The sequence below is a fragment of the Pseudonaja textilis genome, chromosome Z, assembly GCF_049901715.1.
Source record: "Pseudonaja textilis isolate UNSWEBS1 chromosome Z, rPseTex1.2, whole genome shotgun sequence".
NCBI classification, from domain to species: domain Eukaryota; kingdom Metazoa; phylum Chordata; class Lepidosauria; order Squamata; family Elapidae; genus Pseudonaja; species Pseudonaja textilis.
This window is the reverse complement of record NC_142008.1, coordinates 91,205,580-91,230,449: the sequence shown is the minus strand read 5'-3', so window position 1 is coordinate 91,230,449 and position 24,870 is coordinate 91,205,580. Positions and strand designations below refer to the sequence as shown.

The 24,870-nt window shown below is 36.3% G+C and overlaps 1 protein-coding gene across 1 annotated transcript in view; it reads right to left on the bottom strand.

The window, feature by feature from the left end:
* ERBB2 (erb-b2 receptor tyrosine kinase 2) overlaps positions 1 to 24,870 on the bottom strand; it is a 77,667-nt gene that overhangs the window by 47,252 nt on the left and 5,545 nt on the right. Inside the window, exons 2-8 of the mRNA XM_026717573.2 lie at positions 7,707 to 7,858; positions 6,333 to 6,519; positions 4,602 to 4,736; positions 2,971 to 3,042; positions 1,841 to 1,956; positions 775 to 916; positions 418 to 534 (exon numbers count right to left, since the gene is read on the bottom strand). Of these exons, the coding sequence (XP_026573358.1) occupies positions 418 to 534; positions 775 to 916; positions 1,841 to 1,956; positions 2,971 to 3,042; positions 4,602 to 4,736; positions 6,333 to 6,519; positions 7,707 to 7,858 (921 nt within the window). The remainder of the gene's footprint in view (positions 1 to 417; positions 535 to 774; positions 917 to 1,840; positions 1,957 to 2,970; positions 3,043 to 4,601; positions 4,737 to 6,332; positions 6,520 to 7,706; positions 7,859 to 24,870) is intronic.

Sequence of the window (24,870 nt, the reverse complement as noted above, 5' to 3'; positions counted from 1 at the left end):
GTAGAATTAACTAAAACAGAAAAAAGGATGCATATATTTATCTATACATCATATTAAACCAACAGTGTAGGGCAGCCTATCACAATTTAAGCCGTGAACCTCTGGACTTTACAGTCATGAAGAACAAGTTGGTTGGCCTTTTGTGGAGGCATAACAATATGGAAGTGAATCCTCTGCATTCCACAGATGGTAACAAATTATTGAGATGACTGAACTCCAAAACAATAAGAGTAAATGGAGACTAAGAAATTTACAATTAAGCCAAAGTCCCTGGAGTTGGACAAGTATAAAGCCAAAACCCATTCATTCTTTCCATAGCTCTGTCAAAAAAGTCAAGGAGAATCCAGACAGATAACATTTTGCTGTGTCCAGAAAAATGGGGAATCTTTTTACACTTCAGCTGATTTCAGTTCTTACCTTCTGGGCAGGAACTGTCACATTTCTCACATTTCTGCATGGTACCCATGCTCACTTCTTGACTGTTCTGGGGACACACCAGAGTGCAAGAGCCTACCTCTGCAGCCAAGTAATTATCTGTCATGAGATATGAGAAAACCATTTTTAAAATGCTGTGCACAGAAATCTATCAAGTCAAGAAAAAGGTAAGGCTATAATTCATCTTGATAACTGTATGAATGTACGAGTGCTCCAAAAGAAGTAAGGAATTTCATATATCAGTCTATCAAATGGTTGAAAGTGATTAGAAGTTTGGTATCTACAACCCAACTATCTGCCCCCCACTCCAAGCAAACCAATCCATACATAGAGACTTACAAGGACAATGAGGGACACAGGTTGCTCCAAAAGTATAGCGTCCATTTGGGTTGTGCATAATTTCAAAAGTATCTGGATTGTAGTTCATTAAAGGTGGACAGTGCAGTTCACATATACCACTGTGGTTGAAGTGCAGGCAGGCCTGGAAAAATAGGAAGTAGTAGTATTTTTAAAAAAAAACAGCAGGCAAAATTCAAGGAACAGTATAGGAGATGTCCTGCCCTATTCATCTCTTGGAGGAAAAGCAAGAAAAATTGTGCCTCAAGAGACAGTTATTGCTTTGCATCAGGTAAAGACAGCAGGATCCTTTTAAATAGCATATTAATATAGCCATTAGTTTAAAATTGATCTAGTTAGTGAAAATACTCTAGAGCAAGGCTGTCAAACTTGCGGCGTCACGGCAGCGTCACGTGATGTATCGGGACATTTTTTCCCCTTTGCTAAACTGGGCCTGGGTGTGGCCAGCGTGTGATGCATCTGGCCTGTGGGCCGAGAGTTTGACAGCCCTGTTCTTGAGTATAAGTATACAGCTAAATTTTGCTTGCTAAAGGAAACATCCAAATATTATTGCATCTTTGTCACAGCTGCTTTATTGACAATATGCAAACACAGCACATCGCACCCTATGAGGCTGGATGAAGAGGGACTGGACTATAGTCAACCTCCCCATTGGCTGATGAGACTTCAACTTCTCCAATCCTAATACCATGAGGTTCAACAAGCCTTGACTTAGTATAATACAGGAATTAAAGTGAAAAACAAAGAGAGAACTCAACATATTTTCTCATAGCATGGGGTCTTAAATGTCAATGGACACAATACCAGTGTTTTCTGTCTAGAACCTTCACTACTGAATCCATACTCTTTTGACCAAAACCAATCTAACCCACAGTTTCCAGATGTATGTAGCCATATGCGAGGGGAGGTTAAGTTTAGCTCCTTGCAGGAATACTGGTAGGTACCAATTAACAAATGTCAACTTTGCTGCAATCACAAAGTAGCAACCTGTTCAATGAAGTAGACATCTCCAGGCTGGGGAAGAAGCATCCAAGAGATCCCCACTCACCAGGCAATCAGAATGTTTGGGTCCTGTACAGCCTGCCGCACACTGCTCATGGCAACAGTCTGTTGGGTGTCCTCCTTTGCACCTTGGGCAGCTGCTGGCACAGATTGTACTTGTCACTGTGAGAGAGCCAAAAATGAAGAAACCAGTCATTCTACCTCTCTCCCATACAAGCAGAGGTCTCTGCTCTCAGATACTTTGCAGGAAGAAAGGACTTCAGTCCAGTCTTATCTTGAACCAGAAGCAATTGTATGATGAAGGAGACTAGAGTGAACTGCTGCTGAGACCACTGTGGGAAGCCACAGGTTGAGCAGCACTGATCATCACGTTATTAGGGATAATCAGGGACACTCAGAACAAACACATCAGGAAGTTTTGACCATAGAGAAAGCCAGGACATCATTAGGCAGAAGCACAGCTTTCCCTCCCCTCCCCCAAATAATGGAAACTTTTCCCTCTAAAGCAGGGGTCTTCAAACTTAACAGCTTTAAGACTTGTGGACTTCAACTCCCAGAATTCCTCCTCCAGTCATGTTAGCTCAGGAATTCTGGGAGTCCACAAGTCTTAAAAACTTGCCAAGTCTGAAGACCCTTGCTCTAAAGCAACTTTCTCCCACTGCCTTGGGGTTAGGACTTCCAAATTCACATGCTGACTGGGGAACAGATTCTGAGAAGCACAACGAGGATGTTTTAACTTGAAAAGAAAGGATGGCGGGGAAGAGGAGAATATGACAGTGCACTTTATTATCTGAAGAGTTATCATGCAGAAGATTAGTTCTCTATCATTCCAGAGCACAGAACATTGCATAAAGGATTTATATTACAAGATGATTTACAGATTTCATGTAAATCTTGGAGAAACCTTTCTAATAGTAACTTGACAGTGGAACCAATTATCCAGGGGAACATTAGTCTTCCTACGCTCGGCTAAATCTTTGGCTTAGACTTAAAATCTGTGGCTTAGACTCCAGCCCCTTACATTTTAAGATCGATTCAGTAACACATTTCAAGTTCGTTATTTTTTAAGCCCTAGGACCCTGAATTTTTAAAATAGAATTTGTCTACCATTTCCTTGCATGCATTAGAGATGTTGGATTTTTCCCTCAGATCCCAAGCAGTGATATTCCTTCTTACATATTTGACAGCTCCCTTTTGCTTCTCCCCAGCAGTGGTTATTATGTGGGCAGATTTGGCTGCAGTCAGGGCCTAGAGGGAAAGAAAACAGATTTTTAAAATCTTACAACTAGGAGAAAAAAACATGAAAAATTGGAGTAGTGACAATTGTGAGATTCCAGATGTGCTCAGCTAGAAAGACTGCAAAAATGAACTTGGCAAAGAGTTGTGTATGTTGTAATTTTGCCAGGACACAGAATGTAGTTGTACTGGATTCAGCTTCTTAAGAATATCTGCTTTCATTTTTTTAAATTAAGCTTCTAACCCTTTTGTTTGTAATAGCAAGCAGGGTGTTTGTAAGACACATTTGCTGAAGTCTCTAATGACAGAAACAGCTGAATATGATTGTTGTTAGAAAAGAGCAGAGTTTCACTGTTCCTTGTGAATAAACCAAAATATATCACATAAAGCAGAAAATATTGCAGGAGGCATTATACAAAACTAAAGAGAAAATATTTAAATTTGCTTATATAACACTGCAGAATTGGCTTTTCATCATGTGAATTTCAGCAATTTGGGTACAGAATCCAGACATATCTCTAATATCCAAAAGCTAAGCTAGTGCAAACTGGCTTCTTAGGATAGCAAAATGACATCAGCCAGGTCAGAAATGGGGAATTCCTGCCAATTTGAATAGATGAACTGTGGACAAGTAAGTAGTCCTCAACTTACAACAGTTTATTTAGTGACCATTGAAGTTACAACGGCACTGAAAAAAGTGACTAATGACCATTTTTCACACTTATGACCATTCCAGCACCCCCGTGGTTATGTGATTTACATTCAGATACAGGTTCACAGTTATGATGGTTTCAGTGTCCTGGGGGTCATGGGATCACCTTTTGTGATCTTCTGACAAGCAAGGTCAATGGGAAGCCAAATTCACTTAACAGCCATGTTAATTTAACAATTGCAATGATTCGCTTAACAAATGCGGCAAGAAAAATTGTAAAATGTCACTTAAATTGCAGTCACATGAGATCCCCACTTAATGCAGTCCTCACTTAATAGGGCAAATGGGATTGCTGGAATTGCCATTGCTAAGTGACATGGTCATGTGATGTCATGCTTTATGACTGCATCACTTACAGACAGTAATTCAAGTCCTAACTGCTTTACAAGCCAAGCACTATCTGGAAGTTCATAATAAAAGAATATTGCTCATTCATTCACCCAACCTCACAGATTGTAGAAAGAGTTACTGGGCAGCAAAAAATGAGAAAAGAGTAATTCAGTGCAGGGATAAAGTGCAAGATCTATAAATCTTTGCTATATTTGTTATTCCAGTTATTATGGGCATGCTACATGAACAAATCACAAAAACTATAAGAGATGTGATATCCAGGAACTTCAGAATTAGCTCCAGATAAGAACAAACATAAGGCAACTTGTATTACTAATGGAAGCTATGAAATTCATTTCATCTCAGGGTCTTAATTTTACCAGAAAATAAAACAGCACTGATAAAAAATCAAAATTCCAAACTTTACTCAGAAGAAAGAAAGTAGATATGAAATATTTCCCGAGCATCATTAAAATTACTTCTGCGTATATCTCCCCAGGAAGCCCAGAGCCTAAACAATTATACTTACAGTTCCTACGGCGATGGCTGCTGATCTCTGTATAGTTTTGCCCATTATATTTATGAAAGATAGCTTCCCAATGGATGGTTTCTTGGAAACACAGCTGAGGGTTCCTCATCATAATCACACTACCTTTTAAGATCTCTGAAAGCAAACAGGAGGAAAGGAAGGGACAGTGAAGGGACTATGAGTTAACAGTCTGTTTTTGTTCATTATTTTAAAATCACACATTCAATCTATTATAAAGTTCAACCTGTTGTCACAACTAAACTGGAACTCTATTACAAACTGGGATAAAACTGTATTACACTTCCTAAAGTTAGTTCGAGGTAGAGTAGCAGCTGAGAGTTTGGCACATTATGATCATAATGTATCTATGCTGAAGAAAGTATGTCCATGGCACAAGCAAGATTTAAGCAACAAATATCATACCTTATAGTTCAGGCTGAAATATGATGCCAAATCTTTTAAATATTCAAGGAGACTTTGTATGGGGATATGGGACCAGACCATCAATCAATCACTATACTACCAACAAAACATTTGTTCATATTTTGTGCAATGAATTCATTGTAAACAGAAATATAGTACAGTGGAGTGAGGGGAGTTGCTAAAATTTGTTAGCATGAGCACTAAGAAATAGGTACATCAAGTCTTCCCACCTAGAAGTGAGCTAAACTTTTCAAATTCACATTATTTCAAATTCTAAACACATCATTTAGAGCTCAAAAGAGAGTGTTCTGGCAATTCTAGAAGCTTCTGAATTCAAGATAGTCCCTGCAAGTCAGAACAATTCTTCTGATATCAATCCGGGCATTTTGATCTGGGTTAACTGTACATATCTGAGAAGATTTGCACTCCTCTTGTTTCTACAAATGGGAACTGAAAATACAACTTTCCCACAGAACTTCGGGGTTTTAAATGGAAATAACACATTTATTGTGATTTTTTTTTTTGGAGCTGAGCTAGATATAAATGCTTTCAGCTGCCAAGCAGAAATACTATAGTATTTTTTACAGAATTGGAGTTGCTCTTAAGGCGAAAAATCTTTTTGAATAATGGCAGTTTTATAAAATATTTAATAAATAAACATTGTAGTACATTTTAGGGCTGGTTAGAACAGCAATAGTAATGACTTTTGGCTTCTCCTAACAGTAGGAATATTTACAACAGCTGTGGTTTATTAAGCATATGTGAACTAGAATCTTTGATTTGTTAGAATCCATCAAAATTTCCAGTTCACATATCCTGTTAAGGCAGGAATCCACCAACAGTGCTTCCTGCCTTTATGTTTTAAATGTAAATAATTTTGTCTGGATTCAACCCAGAGTGAATGGCTTCCAACACTGCCTCCTGCATATTCCACATCTGGAATACTTCATCCAATTTTAGTCACTATACTACAAAAAAAGATATTGAAACTTTGGAAAAAGTCCACAGAAGAGCAACTAAGACGATCAAAGACCTGGAGACTAAAACATATGAAAACGTGGCTGCAGGATTTGAGTTTGGTTAGTCTAAAGAAGTGAATTAGGGGCAACATGATAGCAATATTCCAGAAGAGGGGGTCAAATTATTCTACAAGGGCAGGACAAGAAACAATGAAATAGTATAGGTTCTCCTGCTTGAACAGGGGCTAGACTAGAAGACCTCCAAGATCCCTTCCAGCTCTATTCTATTCTGTTCTGCTTTGCTCTGTTATCTTCTTCCTGAGAAACTACCCAGCCCATCTTTACACACCTGTTAGTTTCAACATGCCCAGTTCCTGCAACCCCACGTCTCCACTGGGATCAGCATTGTCTAGGACAGCCAGTGCATACTTCTCATCATAGAGCTGCGTTCCACGAATGATCAAGAGGCTGTTCAGGTGTAAATGGCGCATGTGATTCTTGGCTATTAATACATATCCCTGGACTTCTCTGATGTCCTGAGAAGCAGAGAGAGAACGAAATGAAGTATAAATGTTTCAGGATGCTTGGATTTGCAAAAGATCACCTACTAAGAACATGATGAAGGTCCTCCAGAGCTGATGGGCCATAATACCCCTTGAACTTTACTATACTACAGATGAAAACTGAAGTGCAATAGCTGGGAGACCAGATTCCCTGATTCAACAGACCCAAATCTTCCCTGAGCCAAACTACAGTATGTTGCCCACAGAGAACAGAAAGTTTGAGGTTACACCGCTCTATGTGTACAACATACTGTTATTCCTCCATAATCTGCAATTTGTAAATTGCAATTGCTACATACTGAGCTCTACTCAAAATACATATTTGGGCTGACTGCACTATATTTGGGCTCAGTGCAGTAAGCCCAAATATATATTTTGATTAAGGCTTGACATATTTCCCAAATCTGGATTTTTTTTTATTTACAAATTGTGGATTATAAAGGAATCAAGACATATCACTAAAAGTGTAGCTTATTAATTTAACCATGGTTAATATAAATAATAATAAGTGCGCTCAGCATTAGAGCATATAGGGGGAAGGTGGCAGATGATTTGTATTTATATTTCCATTCACCTTTTACTTATACCTATCTAAAGCTTCGTTTCCATGTATTCTTTCTATTCTAAGCTTGTAGGTGTTACCTGAAGCCAACTTTTCTGGTTTGTAAATTGTGAGTTTGACACAAAGACTAGGCTTAGATATTATGTTTTGTTTAATAAGGATTTCTAATACTAAATAATGAATTTCATTATGGCTTAGCATGTCGCAGAAATTAAACTAGTTTACGGACTACTGAACCCAGCATAAGCAATCAAATTCAAATTCTTGGGACCCAAAACAACATCTTATTAACTTGCTGACCTGCAGGTATAACATGAGACTCAAAAGCTACTAAAGCCCCTTTAGGGAGAAATCAAAATATGCACAACCAAATTAAATTTAGCTACACTTTACTAAATGTGGTGAATATTTGGAGTTGATCTAATACAATCCTAATAGACAATGTTTTTGTAACTTCTAGTCATCAATGTCACCTTCTTAAATGCTAATGGCAGGGACAGTTAAGTGGAAGCATGTAGCGTTTCTTCCTTTCCCCATTTCTAAGCCAATAAAACAAAGTTTGGAAACACCACCATTTCTCAAATTATACTGTACCTACTTTGAGAAAGGATGTATCCACATCTGCTGGTAGATATGTGATCTCCAGATTGCCTTGCACAACTTGACAATGCTCATAGAGCCAACGGAGTGTGTCTGGATGGTTTTCTGGACTGGAGGGTTGCTGCAGTTTCATATCTGTCCCTGTGCATACTGAGAAGAAGAAAAAAAAAGAGAGAGGAATTATCATGAAGCTCAAGAGAAAGAAGAATCTGCTTCTCTCAAGAGGGTTTTACCTATCTGGCAAGACATATCTGGTTACTTTGATCACAGTTGCAACTTCTGAACCCTCTCAAATTCTTCATAATGATCCGTGATCAATTACTCAACACAGCTATTGAGGGCATTGCCTCAGCTCCCACCACCCAACTAATAAGCAAACACAGAAATTGGCCTGTACTCCCCGCTCTCTTCCATTGCAAGAACCGTGGCTTCCTGCATTAGTTCTGTGAGAAAAGAAGAGAAAGTAAACCATAGTTGCAAAAGGACTGGAGTCCAGCACAAAGTAATTATGGAACTTCAAATCACCATAACTGCAGAAGGCAGGAATTGGTGGACCTTCTTGCCAACAGCAAAATTGCAGACTCCAAGCCCCACAGATCCAATATTGTCATTCCAAATCACAAAACAGAAATTTTCAATTAGAGATTTTGGGTGGCAAAACTGGAAGGAAATTAGTTCAGTTGTCCAAGATAACACCAGCACGGAAACAAAAGGATGTGATTCCAATGCACCATATGGAGAGGTTTATGCCTTCTTAGGCTATACCTTGGCAAGGTATATGAGTTTATTTTGGAAAGTTTGAATTAAGTTGACGGGGTTTAAAGTCTTAATTTTAAACTGTAAAATAAAAAGTTTAAAATGCATACAAGCCAAGCATTTCATGTACATTATCCTTACTAAACAATCACTGAGCAAAGAACATCTTGAGAATTTCAGTTATTTTTCTTTTTTAAGTAAGTTTCCAATTCCTAGGACAACCACAATGAGCTTAAAGAAAATGGCGTAATTCTCAAAATCTAGGGTATACAATGTATAAAATTGGCTAGTGTATAAAACTGTCTAGTGTGTATAGTGAGTGGACAATAGCGCCCTGCAGAACATCCAAACTTTTCTCTTAATAAATCAGATTAATAATGTAGATATGTATAAACTTGATTGATGTGCACAATTTCACAGTCTGCAGAGTTCCATTACTTGGGCCTAACGCATATTAAAATGAACATGAACAGCCCTACAAGTTTTTTTTAGCAGAGGATGGAATCTCTCTTTCCATTTCAAAAACTAGCAACAGCAATAATGACTGAAATCATATATTGTGCAAACAAATATTTTAATTCTAATTTGCTGAACAACCTACAGTAGCCTACTTCATATAATGCCGAACCATAATAGCTGGGTTTCCACCTCATATTTAGGTTACTCATCTGTTATAATGACTGAATATGAAAATATTAACTTAATGTGCCGCCAACTGCTAAAATATCTGCTTTTAAAAAAGATGTGTATGCCTTGTTTTGAAAATAAAAATATGAGAATCTACATGCATGGACATGGGTTGTCTGGATTGAGAAATTAACTTTTGCTATTCCTTGCAGCTTTTCCTACTATATATAATTAAAATGTATTTTTCCTGAAAAAAAATGGAATGTGGCTTTTAGCAGTTGAGATTCAGAAATCCAAGAGGTCATTACCCTCTTTCATTGCATGCCATTCTGGAGAGATTGAAAAATGCAGAGCAGGATGGCAATATAATAAACTGCTTTGAAATAAATGTGGGTGGAAGGGGTTTTTTGGTTTCTGGAATTCAATGTGCAATTCAATCGTGGAACTCTGGTATCCATCCAAGCCCTTCCAAGCCAAGCAGGAACTTCTCAGATCCTTTCAGAAAAACCAACACTTCCTGTGTCACTTTCCAATTATTGAAAACATAACTAAAATCGGCATACATGTTCCCAAGTATAATTCATGCCTCAATATAATCCTCCCCCAGATTCACGACATGCAATAAAACAGTTGCACAGTAACTGTTTCTTTAGAAAATACAATGAACCCAATTTAACTTGATGGTTCATTTTAATAACTTCCTATTGATTTCCTGTAATAACCTAATTCATCCCAGCTGCTGTCTGTGTATGAGTCAGTCATCCTCATTGCTCAGCAGGGGATTTGAAACATATTGATTTTGAAGGACTAGACTTTTAAAGGCATAGTCTTTTTTTTAAAAAGATCTGCTTATTCCAAAATGCTGTGATTTTCTATCTGGAATGGATTGATTTGATTCCAAATCTTGTTTTATCAGAAACAATACATTAGGAAGGCTGACAAGCTACTTCAATTTTGTTTCCTTCACTGATCTCAAATTTTTGTATTCAGAAGCCATTCCTTCTTGACCCTATCTCTTCTTGTTCTACCACCCACATTTCTTAAGTAACTCATTCCCAGATTCAAGTTATTTTATTTCTCTTGATAATACCCAACACTCATTTCCATATAACAAAAACACATTGTAGATTGCTTGGGGGAAAATTTTGGATATGGGATTGACTTAGAGAAATGGCAAAAATTGTGGTCTCAAAATTATAAAATGACAATGTCAACAGCATATGAAGAAAACTTGTATAAGATGTTTTACAGGTGGCACTTACCCCCAACAAGAATAGCAAGAATGTTCAAGAACAAATCTGGAAAATGTTGGAAATGTCATCAAACACCTGGTTCATATTACCATATGTGGCGGACATGTGCGGATGCTAAAAGATATTGGACTAAAATCCGCACATGGTTGGAAAAAATGACAAAAAAACACATAGACTTGAAACCAGAGATATTTTTATTGGGAATTTTACCTGAAATATACAATAGGGAATTGAAATATTTGATTGTAAATGTATTAACAGAGGCTAGGATTGTATTTGCCAAAAATTGGAAAAATGAGAAAATACCAACGCAGGAGGAAGTTATCAAGAAAATAATGGAATGTGCTGAAATGAGTAAATTGACATTTGAAATTAGAGAACAAGAAGATAAACAATTTTATAAAATTTGGGATTTGTTTTATCAATGGTTAGAAAATAAAATATGGTAATAAAATATGTAGAACTTTAGAATAAAACTATACAGAATATATAAAGATGTATTATTATATTATAATTATGGGATGGATTTAGGATGATATGAATTACTATAAGATAAATCAATTTAAAAACATGGAATATCTTGCATAATATGAATGAATAATAGTATAGTCAAATGATTGAGTAACAATGATAATAATGTATTTAGGAATATTTGATTGATAATATGAGAATATATACAAGTAATTGTAAGTGAGGACTATGGAGTGGATGCACAAAACAATTTGTAACCAACCGACACACTGTATGTAGGTAAGTGGAAGATGGCTTGATGTTTTTATGTTGTGTTTGTGTATGTTTGTCTAAAACATAAAAAAAATGTTTTTTTTAAAAAAACACATAGTTATATACAGCCATTTTTTTTCTTTTACGAGCATTAATTTAAGAGAAGTGGTTGTCCAATCTCTCCTTTTAAAATTCCAGATTTAGAAAACCTCACAATTTCTGGAGTCAAGTTGTTCCACTATTATTTGTTTTAACTGTCAGGAAATTTCTCCTTAGTTCCAAGTTGCTTCTCTTCTTGATTAGTTTCCACCCATTGCTTCTTGACCCGCCCTCAGGTGCTTTGGAGAATAGCTTGATTCAGTGTAACCCAAACTTTCAGCTCTTGAAAGAGGAGGATGAAAAGGTATAAAGAAGTACAAAAATAAATTTACCATTTTTGGAGAAGATCTTTAATAATGGATGACAGCAAAACTAAGCATATGTTGCTCAGGATTGGAGAGGTGTCAGAGCAATTTTGGATAAGGTATCCTGAAGGGAAGACAGAGAATGGCCTTGGTCTTCCCAGTTGTTTCTCTACAGGTATCATTTTAGGAGAAAACGTGGTTTATAATGATGCAGGACCCCATGTCTCAGTGCGGGAGAAGGATCCCATCTCATTCTACCTTCAGCAAAAAGAGATTTTCATTTTTTTAAAGAAATCCAAAATACACACTTATTTCATGACCTATTATGCAAGCCAGGAGAGTTAGATTTACTGAAGGCTAGAACTTTAAAGAAAGAAAAAAGAAAAGAAAAATTCCATGAACAAAGGAAGAGAAGAACCAGGGCTTTTTTAAAACTATTCTTTCACTGGGAAGGAACACTCCATTGCTGGATATTATTATGAAATATTATAGAGTCAAACCCTTTCAATTATACTGTTGGCTACATGCCTTAAGAAGGGGACAGGGTGGTCAGTTTCAGATCATCAGAAAGAGTTCCTTGGCAACTATTTTTCTAGGTCAGCTGTCCAATATGTACAACACTGCAGTGTACATGATGCTTTGTTGTTGCCTAAGAGCTCAGAAATAGTTGGAAGGGCTGCCCTAAAGTAATTTTACAGGAACAATTACAGGGACTCCTCGTTTAGTGACTACCTTGTACAGCAACAGTTCACAGTTACAATGGCGAGGATTTAACCAAGCCTCACATTTATAACCTTCAAAGGTCTGTAAAACAAAGGAAAACTGAAGAACACAATAAACAGTGAAAGTTTCAATTAGAGACTGCTTTGCTTAACAACCAGTGGCAGTCCCAATGATGGTGACTAAATTAGGGGTGACATGATAGCAGTGTTCCAATATCTCAGAGGTTATCACAAAGAAAAGGGAGCTACTTACTTTTCTTTACCCGAAATGAGAAGGCTGCATTCTTCCAGTTTTTTCAAAATAATCTGATATTACTTTGTCCTTGTTTTGAGTTCCGTGTTATACTTCATCAAAGCTTTAATAAACTGGTGGGTCTGAACATGTGATCTCTGGCTCCTTCCAATTTTTTGAATCAGAGAGTAAATTAGCTCCCAGGTAGCTGGGACCAGGGCCAGATGAATCAAAGACGTGCACTCTCTATTGTACTGAAGTTTGTTCTCTGCCTTTATAGAGATGACAAGGTGCCGAAAACAACTTGAATATGGGCCACAGTATCATTTGCTAGGCAATGTCAGCCACTCAAGTATGTGCCTTGGGCAAGGACACATGTCTATTCATGAAATAGTTGGGCAAGTGAGATCTCGATGGCATAGTGGTTGGAGTGCAGTACTGCAGGCTATTTCTGCTGCAGCCAGCTGCCTGCAATTTGGCAGTTCAAATCCCACCAGGCTCAAGGTTGACTCAGCCTTCCATCCTTCCAAGATGGGTAAAATGAGGACCCAGATTGTTGGAGGCAATATGCAGACTCTGTAAACTGCTTAGAGAGGGCTGTAAAGCACTATAAAATGGTATATAAGTCTTGCTATTGCTATCTTATGGCCATCAGCAAGGGCAAGAATTTATGGCCCACCTGATGTTGATTACACAGTGGGGGAAACAACCTTAGTATCTGTAAATACCTCAACCTAAGCTGGGCAGTCAAGAGGAATCAGGAGAAAGTAAGCATAATCTAAGTTTCCAGTCCTCATAACTTGTGTATATAATAAGAGAGGCAGACTCTCTGAGTTCTTTTCATTTTAGCAATGTAACTTAAGACAGTTTGCTGCTGCCGTTTTTAAACTCCTGATCAATGAAAACAAGTCTTCCTCAAATATCCAGAAATCTCTGGTATATTCAGTTCAGCTTTCTATTCACTTGTTGCTTTAATGTTAAAGTATGTAACTTAAAGTCCTCTCAGGTCTATAAATTGACTTCCCCATTTTAAATAATCATCTCTCCCACTGTAATTTTTATCTCCCGCTTCCACGTTTACTAAGAGTCTCAGACATCAAAAACTATCTCTGTTTTATATTCATATCCTTTATTTGGAGAGAGGGCAGTAATATATGCTGACATACATACTAGTGGACCCCTCTCACCAAAGTCTGATTAGGATCTATGACTTTATGACAAGTATAAATACTCAACTGCATTGTTCAGTAAACAACTAGCATAATTCAGCAAGGTTGTTTGGTGAAAGGCTAGATTCATCTACAATACACAGAATAATCTAAATCCTTTTTTGAATAGGGGAGAATGAATTGGTATTAATGGCAGGGCCCTTAATGAATGTGATTATTGCAAATTTTTCTCTAAAAGACGGAAGGGCATTTGCTTACAGCACGCCCCATCTCTGAATTTGTGGTGTGTGTTCCCTATCTTATAGTAGGCATCTCTAAACTGATGGGCTTTAGATTGAAAAGGATTTAACTCCCATTTGGGAAATTATAGGCATGGTAATAGAGTAGTTCTTAACTTATGACTACAACTGAGCCCCAAATTTCTGTTGTTAAGTGAATTTTGCCCCCTTTTATTATTTTTCTATGGTTGTTAAGTGAATCTGGCTTCCCCTTTCCTTGTCAGAAGGTTGCAAAAGTTAATCACATGGCCCCAAGTCATGTGCAACCATCATAAATATGAATTATTTGCCAAGCATCTGAATTTTGATCATGTGACTATGGGGAGATTGCAATAGTCGTATGTGTGAAAAATGGTCATAAGTCACTTTTTTCAGTAAATTGTAATTTCAAACAGTCACTAAACAAACTGTTGTAAGTCAAGGACTACCTGTATAACCATTGTACATGTACGTTATATAGCAATGATTGCTATATAACATGTACATGTACATAAAATATTTGTAGCTTTCTACTTCCTCTCTGTGTTTAAAATGGTACAAATTAATTGATATTTTAATTGCTATGTAATTTTCATAATATGTCACTAGAAAAGATGGGAAAAATATCAAATGCCACAAATCTTCAGTAGGCTGAGAGTTAGTAAAAACAAATTATAGCTAATTCAGAAGCTGTAAGACAAGAAATTTTGTATACATACAGTAATACAAAGAATGTTAAAATTTTAATCCTGGAAAGAAACCAGAACTTTTTTGTTGGAGTTTATGGATAAACTGAATCAGAAAGGATTCATGAAAGATAAATGTTATATATGGTAATGACAGCATGATTATTATATGCACAAAGATGGAAGATAGTGAAGTTCCCTCAATGAAAGAGTGGTTATAAGCTGTCAGAATTAGGAAAATGCCAAAAGATATCTGTTTTGTCAGAAAGAAAAAAGTAAGTTCTTTTTAAAGTTTAGAAATCTTTTACTGACTTTTTCTTTAAAAAAGAAAAAAAAAGAAAATTATGATTTGTGGATATAATAATTCCAAAAGATGAGAATTTAATACAGAGTTGAAAGAATTTCTGGAAGAGAACATATGGAGGAGAGATATGGAGTCACTAATTTTAGTTTTCTTTTTCTTTTTTTCTTTGCTTCCATCTTTTCCTTTAGGTAAAATTCTCAATAAATACAAATAAAATATAATTTATTTGGTGGATTTGAATCTAAAGGTATACTTATTTCGCTTTGTTGAATAAAAAAATGTTTAGCTAAGAACTAGCAGGTTAGTTATAAAACTCAGGGCAACTAAGCAGTAAGATTGTTATTTGGAATGGAGGTTCTCACCTCTTTCCCCTCCCCCACTTTACTTCTTTCCCATGAATGTTTTCCCAAGGCAGATGAGAAAATGAAGAAGGATCAGCTTCAGCTTCTCAAGGATGGGCAATTTAACACTGAGAGCCATTGTCAGCTAAGAAGAAACTTCTCATACAAATGTCACAGCTTCTGATCAAATAACAGTGAGAAAAATAGGAAGAAATAATGATGGCAGATTCCAGCTGGCAAAGAAAACATAGTTTCGCTTAGTTCCAACAGAATTCAGAAATAAGCAATTGATGAAGTGGAACTAATATATAGGTTAATGAATGGCAAATGGATTAGATTTACAATGCATGTTGGTGAGTGGGAAATTATCTAAAATAATGGAACAAAGCCTGGAAACTTCAACAAAATATCTGATTTGTAAAGTTCATGATCCACAAAGATAAATAAAGGTTAAGGCACCAGACTGGCTGGAGATCGTGAGTTCAAGTCCCACCTTAGCCTTGAAAGCCAGATGGGTGACCTTGAGCCAGTTACTCTCTCTCAACCAAACCCACCTCACAGGGTTGTTGTTATGGGGAAAATAGGAGAACGAATGAGAATTAGGTATTTTCGCCACCTTGAGTTATTTGTAAAAATAATAAAGGCAGGAAAAAATAAATAAACAGTTCAGTACTGTTGCTGGAGTAAAGAACACAATTACTCCATGAAACTGCAACCCCAAGAACTGTGAAACCACATGTGGATAACAAGCTATGCAAATTTGCACTACAGTAAACACAGTTTTTTAAAAAAATAATAATATAGGGACTAGTTACTTGTAATTAAATAAGAGTGAGAAAGTCTTAACTGGAATTTATGTTTTATCCTTAAATCTTAACAGACCTTAGATTTTAAGCAAAACAACAAAAATGAATGGAACACTTTCATTTTGGGGTGTGATGAACAGCCCAATTAACAATGTTCATCAAAACAGCTACTTCTAAATCAATTCTGGTTGAAGAATTTGGGTTTATTGGTATATAACTAATCCTTGACTTATAAGAATTCATCTAGTTACTGTTCGAAATTACAACAGCCCTGAAAAAGGTGATTTATGACCTGTTTTCACACTTACGACCATTACCTCATCCCCGTACTCATGTAACCAAAATTCAGTTGCTTGGCAACTGATTCATATTTATGATGGTTGCAGTGTCCCAGGGATACATGAACACCTTTGGTGACCTTCTGACAAGCAAAGTCAATGGAAAAGCCAGATTCACTTAATGACTGTAAAATGCTACTTTAATACCAGCAGTGATTCACTTAACAACTCTGACAAGAAAGGTCGTAAAACTCACTTAACAACATAAATTTTGGGTTCAATTGTGGGCATTAGTCAAGGACTACACATACAAGGTTATAGAATATATTCTTAGCTAAGGATTTTTTTTGATTGCTTTGGAATGTAAACTGGAATACCTACAAAAAGGGTCTACCTTACAAAGGATTTAAGTGGGCCAGATAACTTTTACATGAATTATGTATAGTAAGAGACTTTGCAGCTGAGGAAAATTTAAATAAAAAAATGTATCCCTTTATGTTGTTAACTGAGAGCCAATATTGTCTATTCGTATCAGGGCAGACACTGGGAGATCATGAGTTCTAATCCTGTTTAAGCATGAAGCCAGGGACAGTAGGTGACCTGGGGCCAAACACTTTCTCTCAATCCTAAGAAGGAAGCAATGACAAATCACTTCTGAAAAGCCTTGCCAAGACAACTGCAGGGATTTGTGCAAGGGATCTCTGAGAATTGGACATGCTTAATGAAAAAAAAGTGTTCTAATTGCATAATATTGGAATCAAGTGATGAAAAATTTCATTTTTAAAAAGGTGAGGCTCCAAGAATCTGGACAACCATGTATCAAAAATTAATTATTTATTGTTATCTAGTGATTGTTTGGATTTCTTTGTCACATATATAATGGATGGAACACATCTAAATCGAAGTGCAATGGCCCCATCAATGTTTGTATTTGAATTTTCAGAAGTAAAGCCAGGGGAAAATGACCAATGGTAAGTATCAATTGTGGCAGATGTAACTCTGCTATTTGCAAGCCCAGCAAATGAAAATTCCTTCTACAAATTTAACTGAATCTCCCAGGCAGAAAAGCTGACACCCAAGGCTGCTTTAAGGACTCTGCTGCTAAACTCTTTTTCCTATAAGATCAAAAATGTCTTTACATCATTCCTCTGGCAATTGGCAGAGTTTGACAACAGAACTACTTTTTCAAGCTGAGCATGTTTAGAAAGGGAAAGTGATTCTCTGAAGTAACCCTGATGAAGCCAAAATGCTCCATCCCCCAACTGAAGTTGGTACTGCCCACACAGCTTGATCCAACTAGAATTAGGATCAACAAACTCAATTTATGTAACCTTGTTGCCACTGGAAAATCTAGATGTACAAGTACAGGCTGTGAAGGAAAGTAGTTGCTAAATTGTTGAGAGACATGGAACAAGTATACTTTAATGCAAGTGAAGTGCCATTACCGTAGCTACTTTTCCTATTCAAAGCCAATATGAAGAGCAGAATTTCAAAGTAAAGAAATAGGTGAAGACTCACTATTTTCTGGAGTTTCTACTCAAGAAGCTCTTATTTCTGCTCCCACAAGAAAGAAGGCGATGAGAAGTGGAAATATACTTTACATATTTTCAAATTCTATTTACACATTCCATAGCTAGATTTCTTGGGTTCAAAACTAACCCATAAGACTTTAGATAAATACAGTCTGTCACAGAAGGCTTAGGAAATATACAGACCAGGAAGCTAGACAAAAATTTTGTTTCATCTCTTTAACAGCAGACCCAAACATATTATGTGTCCAGTGACACATAATGATAACAATATAATGACACCACCCATAGATTTCAGAATCTGGTAGATAAATTGGAGTACAACCAAGAATATATTTTAATTGGTCCTGTCTAAACATATCACATATTTTACTGCCTCAATTTTTCATTGAATATTGTTCCATAGAATGAAACATGAGATGGTACTAGAAACCTGATACAAAAATACTTGGAAAAGCTGTCTTTTTGCAGTTTGATTATTTAACATAATGGTTTTATAAAATCTCCATTTTTTGCATTCTTTAATTAACAGAGATAAATTTTTGCAAAGTTTGGAAATTGTTTCTTTCTTCCAGGTATTAGTGGCAGGACTACTAATGAAGAGAGGTCTCTGGCCAAAGGGACTCAAGTGTTTGGGTATTCTCCATGGCAAGGACACATGGGGGTTGGTTCTGCAGCAAGAGGCCACTGCCAATCAAAGGAAGTTATCTGACTCTAAGTCAGTAGGGACCCTCCTACAGGATAATCAACGGAAAGAGCCCATAATAAAGTGTACTCCCAGCTGCTGGAATTCTCAGTGTGTCCATCAATGGTCTCCTGGCAACCAGCAGCAGGAGACTGAAGGCCTCGGCCACCCAAAAACAGGGGCTTTGGCTCTTATCTGGTGCTGAGTGCAGCGTGGGAGGAGGCTGGGTTAAAATGAACTTCATTACAGATGGAGAGATCCCCTTCCGGAAAGAATCTCCCCTTTACTACTTTAGTAGCTGCCGATACTCCTTCAACCCACTTTTAAGTAATTATTATTGAGAAGAAAGAAATAGGCATTGGTGAACAAACCAATGAATAAAATCTGAATGAGACAAACAATCAAACTGGTTTTAAATTAATTTACCAAAAGGTTTGCAGCCAAGTAGCCATCACAAAGGGAGAAGTATTAGTGACAGTTAATCTCACAGATGTTGACTAGGGCTTCTTTAGCAAAACAGATCCCAGGTTGAGTTTTGTAAATTCTGCACCTCTTCCTTCCCCTGCATTAAAAAAAAAATCTTTTTTGGTTGCTCTTTACGTTGCTGGCTCATATTTAAGAAATAGTACACTAGAACTCCAAGATCCTCTCACAGTTACTGCTATTGAGTCAGGTTTCACCTAATCTAAACCCGTACATTTGTTTTTTCTTACCTAAGTGTAAGACCTTACTTTTCTCCATATTGAATTTCATTTTGTTCGACAGGTTAAAAAAAGTAAAGGAGTTCCTGCAGATTTTTACTCCTGTTCTTTGTCTACTATAGTGGGCAGAGTTCATCTCCATTTCAAAGCTATTGAGCCTGAATACTGTCTGAATACATTTCCGTAATTATGTGGCCAGCTATTGTCATAGAGTGCTATTACTTTCCCACTGAAGTGGTACCTATTTATCTACTTGCATTTGTATGTTATCAAATTGCTAGGTTGACAGGAGTTGGCGTGAGGATGGGAACTTGGGTGTCAAACTGGGGCTGTTGGCTTTCCAACCAGTAAGCCCAGCATTTTAACCAATAAGCCACTGTGCTGCCCCTTTGTTGGTTAGGGCTCAGTGTAAATCACACTCACATTTCTTTAGCTCCTTAATGCCACTCCAGGTCAGCTAATGGAAGCCTACCATATAAATGATGATTAAATGGAATCACCACACTCCTGTCAAGGAGGAGTATGAAGATAGTCTTGAAGAAGGTACGCAATAGTTGATAAGGACAGTATCAGCTTAGTCCTGAAAGATAACAGGAGGTGAAAAAGAAACCCAAGATTGCCCTGATTTATCTTATTTTTTAAAAAAGAGGGAGAGAGACACTGTCAGACTTTACAATTTCTATATAATATTCTATAATAATATAGTGGACTTCCAGTAGTTCTTGTGGTATCTGTTCGCTGCTCTGGCCTACCTCAAAGAACTGGAAATTTCTCTGAATATCACCTATTGCAGACAAAGAGAGATTCTGTTTGGCTGTCTCATTATTGTTATACCTGGACTAGATGAAAACTGACATTTAGTCAAAATGACAAACTAAATACAAGGCAACAATATTGAGTATTAAACACAAATCAAAATTATATCTCATCTTTGCTTTAGGGCTATTGTTTCAATAGCTTAAAAGGAATAAAATAAATGCCAAATAGTTAAAAGGAAGCATTAACAACAAAGATGATTAAGGATTTTTCTTCTGTTTTTGCTTAAAATGAACCAGAAAAATATGCAGATTGAAACATGTAAAACTTCATTGGCATATTTCTCTGAATAAGTCTCAGCTTAATAGCATAATTTACACAAATGTACTTTAACCTAAGTAAGGTAATCCTCAACTTACAATCACGATTGAGCATAAAATTTTTAAGTGAGACATTTGTTGTGAATTTTGTTCCATCGTATGACCTTTCCTGCCACAGTTAAGTGAATCCCTGCAATTGTTAAATTAATGACACTATTGTTAAGTGAATCTTGTTTCCCCGTTGATTTTGCTGGTTGGAAATTCACAAAAGGTGATCACATGACCCAGGACACTGCAACCATCGTAAATATGAATCAGTTGCCAAGCATCTGGATTTTGATCACATGACCAAGAGGATGTTGCAATGGTAATAATTCTGAAAACTGGTTATAAGTCAGTTGTTTCAGTGCTGTTTTAATCTTGAATGGTCACTAAATGAACTGTTTTAAATGGAGGACTACCTGTTTTTATATAAATATTGCATCTGTGTAAAATATATCCAGGAATAATGAATATTTTAATGTGGTTGAATATGAAATAGGAGTCACTAACTTACACATTAAGACAAGACAATACAACGATACAGGTAAGAAATTTAATGATCCCAATTACTGCTTTAGTCAAACATCAGGAGAGACTGTATTCCTCAAATTCCCCCTATGCCCTTTCAGCAGCACCAATCTAGTAGTGGTGTGCAAACTATTTCAAATTCAAAACAATGGGCCTGATCTTACTGGAATACTTTTGAAAGGTCAAAACAACCTGTTTCAAATTCAAAGCATTTTTCACCCATACATTGTTTGAAATATGAGGTGCTAAATAGATAAATGGGCACTGGCAAATAAGCAGTAATATTCTGAATATTCTCTTACCAAACTCTTTCCCTACAGACATTAGTGTTTCTTTGATAATTTCTCTCCAAGATCCTCCTTAAAGAGATTGCTCTTGAATCATCTACATGAATAGAGTCAGTGCCAGCTTGGTGACATTGGCAAAGCACATTTCTGCATAGATTCTTTCCATTTGAGACTTGAAACAATAACAAAAATATGTAAGTCCTCATTTTAAATTTCCCAGCATGTTCCTAATGATACTCCTCCTATCCTGTTTGAATTTAAAATTGCAGTGTGTCAACTCATTCCCAATTCAAAGAGCACAGAAAAACCAGCTCTATAGGTGGAGGATTTGGCTGTGTTTAAAAGAGGTAGAGATTTGCCCCCACTCCCCGCCCTTTCTCTCTTCCTTTCTATCACCAGAATTCTTAATGTGTAACAAAGGCAAGGTAACTTATATTGTTCTCATTCTATGTCATTAGCATACCATTACGAATTAAGTACTCATATTACTTGTAATAATTTTTAATAGTTACATTTTCAAAGATTGTTTTCATTAAGGTTGGACCTTAATGAAAGTAAAATAGCAACAAATAAACTAAAGGCTCAAATATGAGTTGATAAGCAGGTGATTAACAAATATTCCTCAATTAAAAAAACACCCAAACCCATATCAACATAGAGGATTCTTGTTTTGCATAGAAAGAAAAAGAAAGAAAGAAGAGAGGGAAGGAGGGAGGGAAGGAAGGAAGGAAGGAAGGAGAAAAATCCATTCTATAATCTGTAAATAATTGTATATCTTCAGCAAAGATAATTGAGTACAATAAAGTTTCTATTAAAGTGATGCTTATTGCAAGCAGATGAAAATTCTCTAAGGAGAGTGTATTAATGTAACACAGAGATTTTTATTAGTAACAGGGTGGCTAAAATATGTTTTGAAAGCAAATGGTTGGAGATATATATATATATTACAAGCACTACGAAACCACAGAATGGTTTAAGATAATGTGGGGATGATATAGTTTATAATATTACAAAAGTAAAACCCACCTACTGTCTGGAACAGGGGACTCCTGTGAAATTGATTTTCATGTAGTTGGAAAAAAAAAATTATGCACCTGATCATTTATAAAGTGTCCTTCCATTGAACATTCACTAATTTTTATATGTAATTTTTAGTGAAGATTTTTTTACATGAACCAAAAGATAAACATGAGGACATATATAAAGAAAAGTTAAGAAAAAGAAAAAAAGAAAAAGTTTAGCAGTATAAATAAAGAAAAGAAAAAGTTAAGGAAGCAATTTCTGATCTTCTTTATAGTAGTTACAAACCAAATTATTATCCCTCCTCACTAAGATTATGGCTCTCCTCTATCCTGTTCAATCCTTTTACTATTAATTTCTACTATTGAGAAATCCAGAAATCGCCATTTCATTTCTTCCTGTTTTCACCAAAAGGTTAATCAAAGGCTTCTAACCACATTTATTAAAATACTTGTTTTATCCTTAATCAAACAGATCGGTTTTCACATTTCTTTTATTCTGCCTTCTTCACAATCTATTCTCCTCCATTGTGGGTATTTCCGTATTTCTTCAGTGTTGTGTATTGAGAAGTCTTGCTGCAATTACCATATACAAAATCAATCTTCCGTAAAACTTTTCTAACTGGTTATCCGTAAGGCCCAATAAAAAAAATCTAGTTCAATCAGAATATTAACTTTTAAAATTCTTTGTATTTAATATGTATTCATATTTTTTCTTTTTTACTAGTCATTGTAAAATCGTGGTTTTTTTCATATTTTTCATATTTCTAATCTTGATTGGAAAGTCTGATGAGCTGCAATAGTATCAACTATCCACATAAATTACAAATGGAAAGACTATGTATCCACTCAAGAATCATTTCTCCTTCTGAAAAGAACATGTAGGCATTAACATTTGGAACTCTTGTTTAGTTATACAGGAAGAAACAATGAAGAAAGAAAACATATCCAACAGATACTGAGTTCACTCCATTGTTATTTTTAAGATACTAAGCATATATGATCTTGGCTCTAAAGATCCTGTAAGTTCCCACTAGTTAAGCAAGGGCTTAAAATAAATAATCCTATATGATGCTGTTTGAAGAATCATTTCTATTCCTATATAGATTAGGATATTTTTTTTATTTGTAAGATTTTTAATGGAACTTCACAGACAGCAGATTCAAAACATCATGCTCATTATATAATCCTTTTTGGAGAACAAAGCATAGGAAAGCTATAACTTTCAAATGTCCTTTTGCATACTGAATCATTATGCTAAGCATGCTACCTAAATCTCTTCTAAACTGAACCAATCATTATTCCCGTCTAGGTTTAGCATCCCTATGGATCCACTGGAGTTTCCATAGAAAATATCGTTTGGATTCATCCTTCTAGAGTAGCGTTTTCCAATCTTGGAAAGTTTAAGATGTGTTAACTTAAACTCCCAGAATTCTCCAGCTAGCAAGGCTGCTTAGGGAATTCTGGGAGTTGAAGTCCACACATCTTCAAGTGCTAAGGTTGAAAAACACTGCTTTAGAGCTTTACAACAGAATGCATGACAGTGGAGGCAGAAGATGTATCAATCCTTTAGTGGCATGACACACAAAGTGTTCTTTCAGAAGTTCAGATTTGGTAACCTTAAATATGGGTGCTGGTATTAGTTCCAATCCTTGTTCTAAAAGTTTCCCAAAATAACATCACGAAGCACTTCAAATATTCAAAAAGTGCTAGATAAAAGTGATCATTATTACCTACCAGTAGCAGCTGTGACTTATTAACAAACTGTTGCTAGGTTCTGAAATAACAATCCTTTCCTCTTTCAAGAACTGTTCTTGTGTTTCAAACTACTTGCAGGAATCTACAGGTCTTGTAAATCTGAGTGACACTCCAAGGGCCACTTGCATTGCTTGATGCTCCCACTCTCAAACATAGCACTACTGGGAGAAGGTCAAAAGACTAGAATAGTGTTGCATTAACAGCAGCGCCTTGATTTCAATCCTCTAACTTGGGGGTGGCAGGAGTTGGGGAGAGGGGTGAGATCAATATTTTGGGGGAGGGGGTGAGATCAATATTTAAAGACAAGAGATCTATGGTAGAGCCACAACAGGAATGGCTCGGAGAAAATTTTATTCACCATTGTAATCATGCAAGCAGTTACTTACAGGTCAGGGCAAATTTTGATACATTAATCTTCTCCTTCTCACATGCATGTTAGCTATGTATAATCAGGGATGTTCAACGTGCAACCTTGGCTGCATATATTTCCTAAACTCATTTCTGTGGCTGCAAATCTCTTCCAAATGCCTTTTCATCTTGAGACAAGAAATATATGAGAATTCCTGTATAACAGTTAATAAGCATAAATTGGCTTAAATAGTTTTAAAATGAGATGAAACTATGCCCATTCCCCTCACCACCACCCAATTCTGCAGAAAAGAAACAGCATATATAGCTTTTCTTCAAGTGTGACATTTTTATGGGAACATGTATAGGAAAATTAAAAGAATCCTGTACCAAGTTACCCCTAATACTTCGAGAAATGTGTTTAAGCACATAGTGTATATCCTCTTGTATGTCCTCTGCAATACTACAGATGATACAATTGAACAAGGAAAGAAGAATGCCTTCAAAAAGCTTTCTTCCATTTGAGCAGAGATGCTAGTTGGCTCTTATGTCTCCATTTCCACTTTTGGGCACCTTGCAGAAAAAAGAAACACCTCAGGGCATCCAGAGCCAGCTAATGTTCTTTAAAATA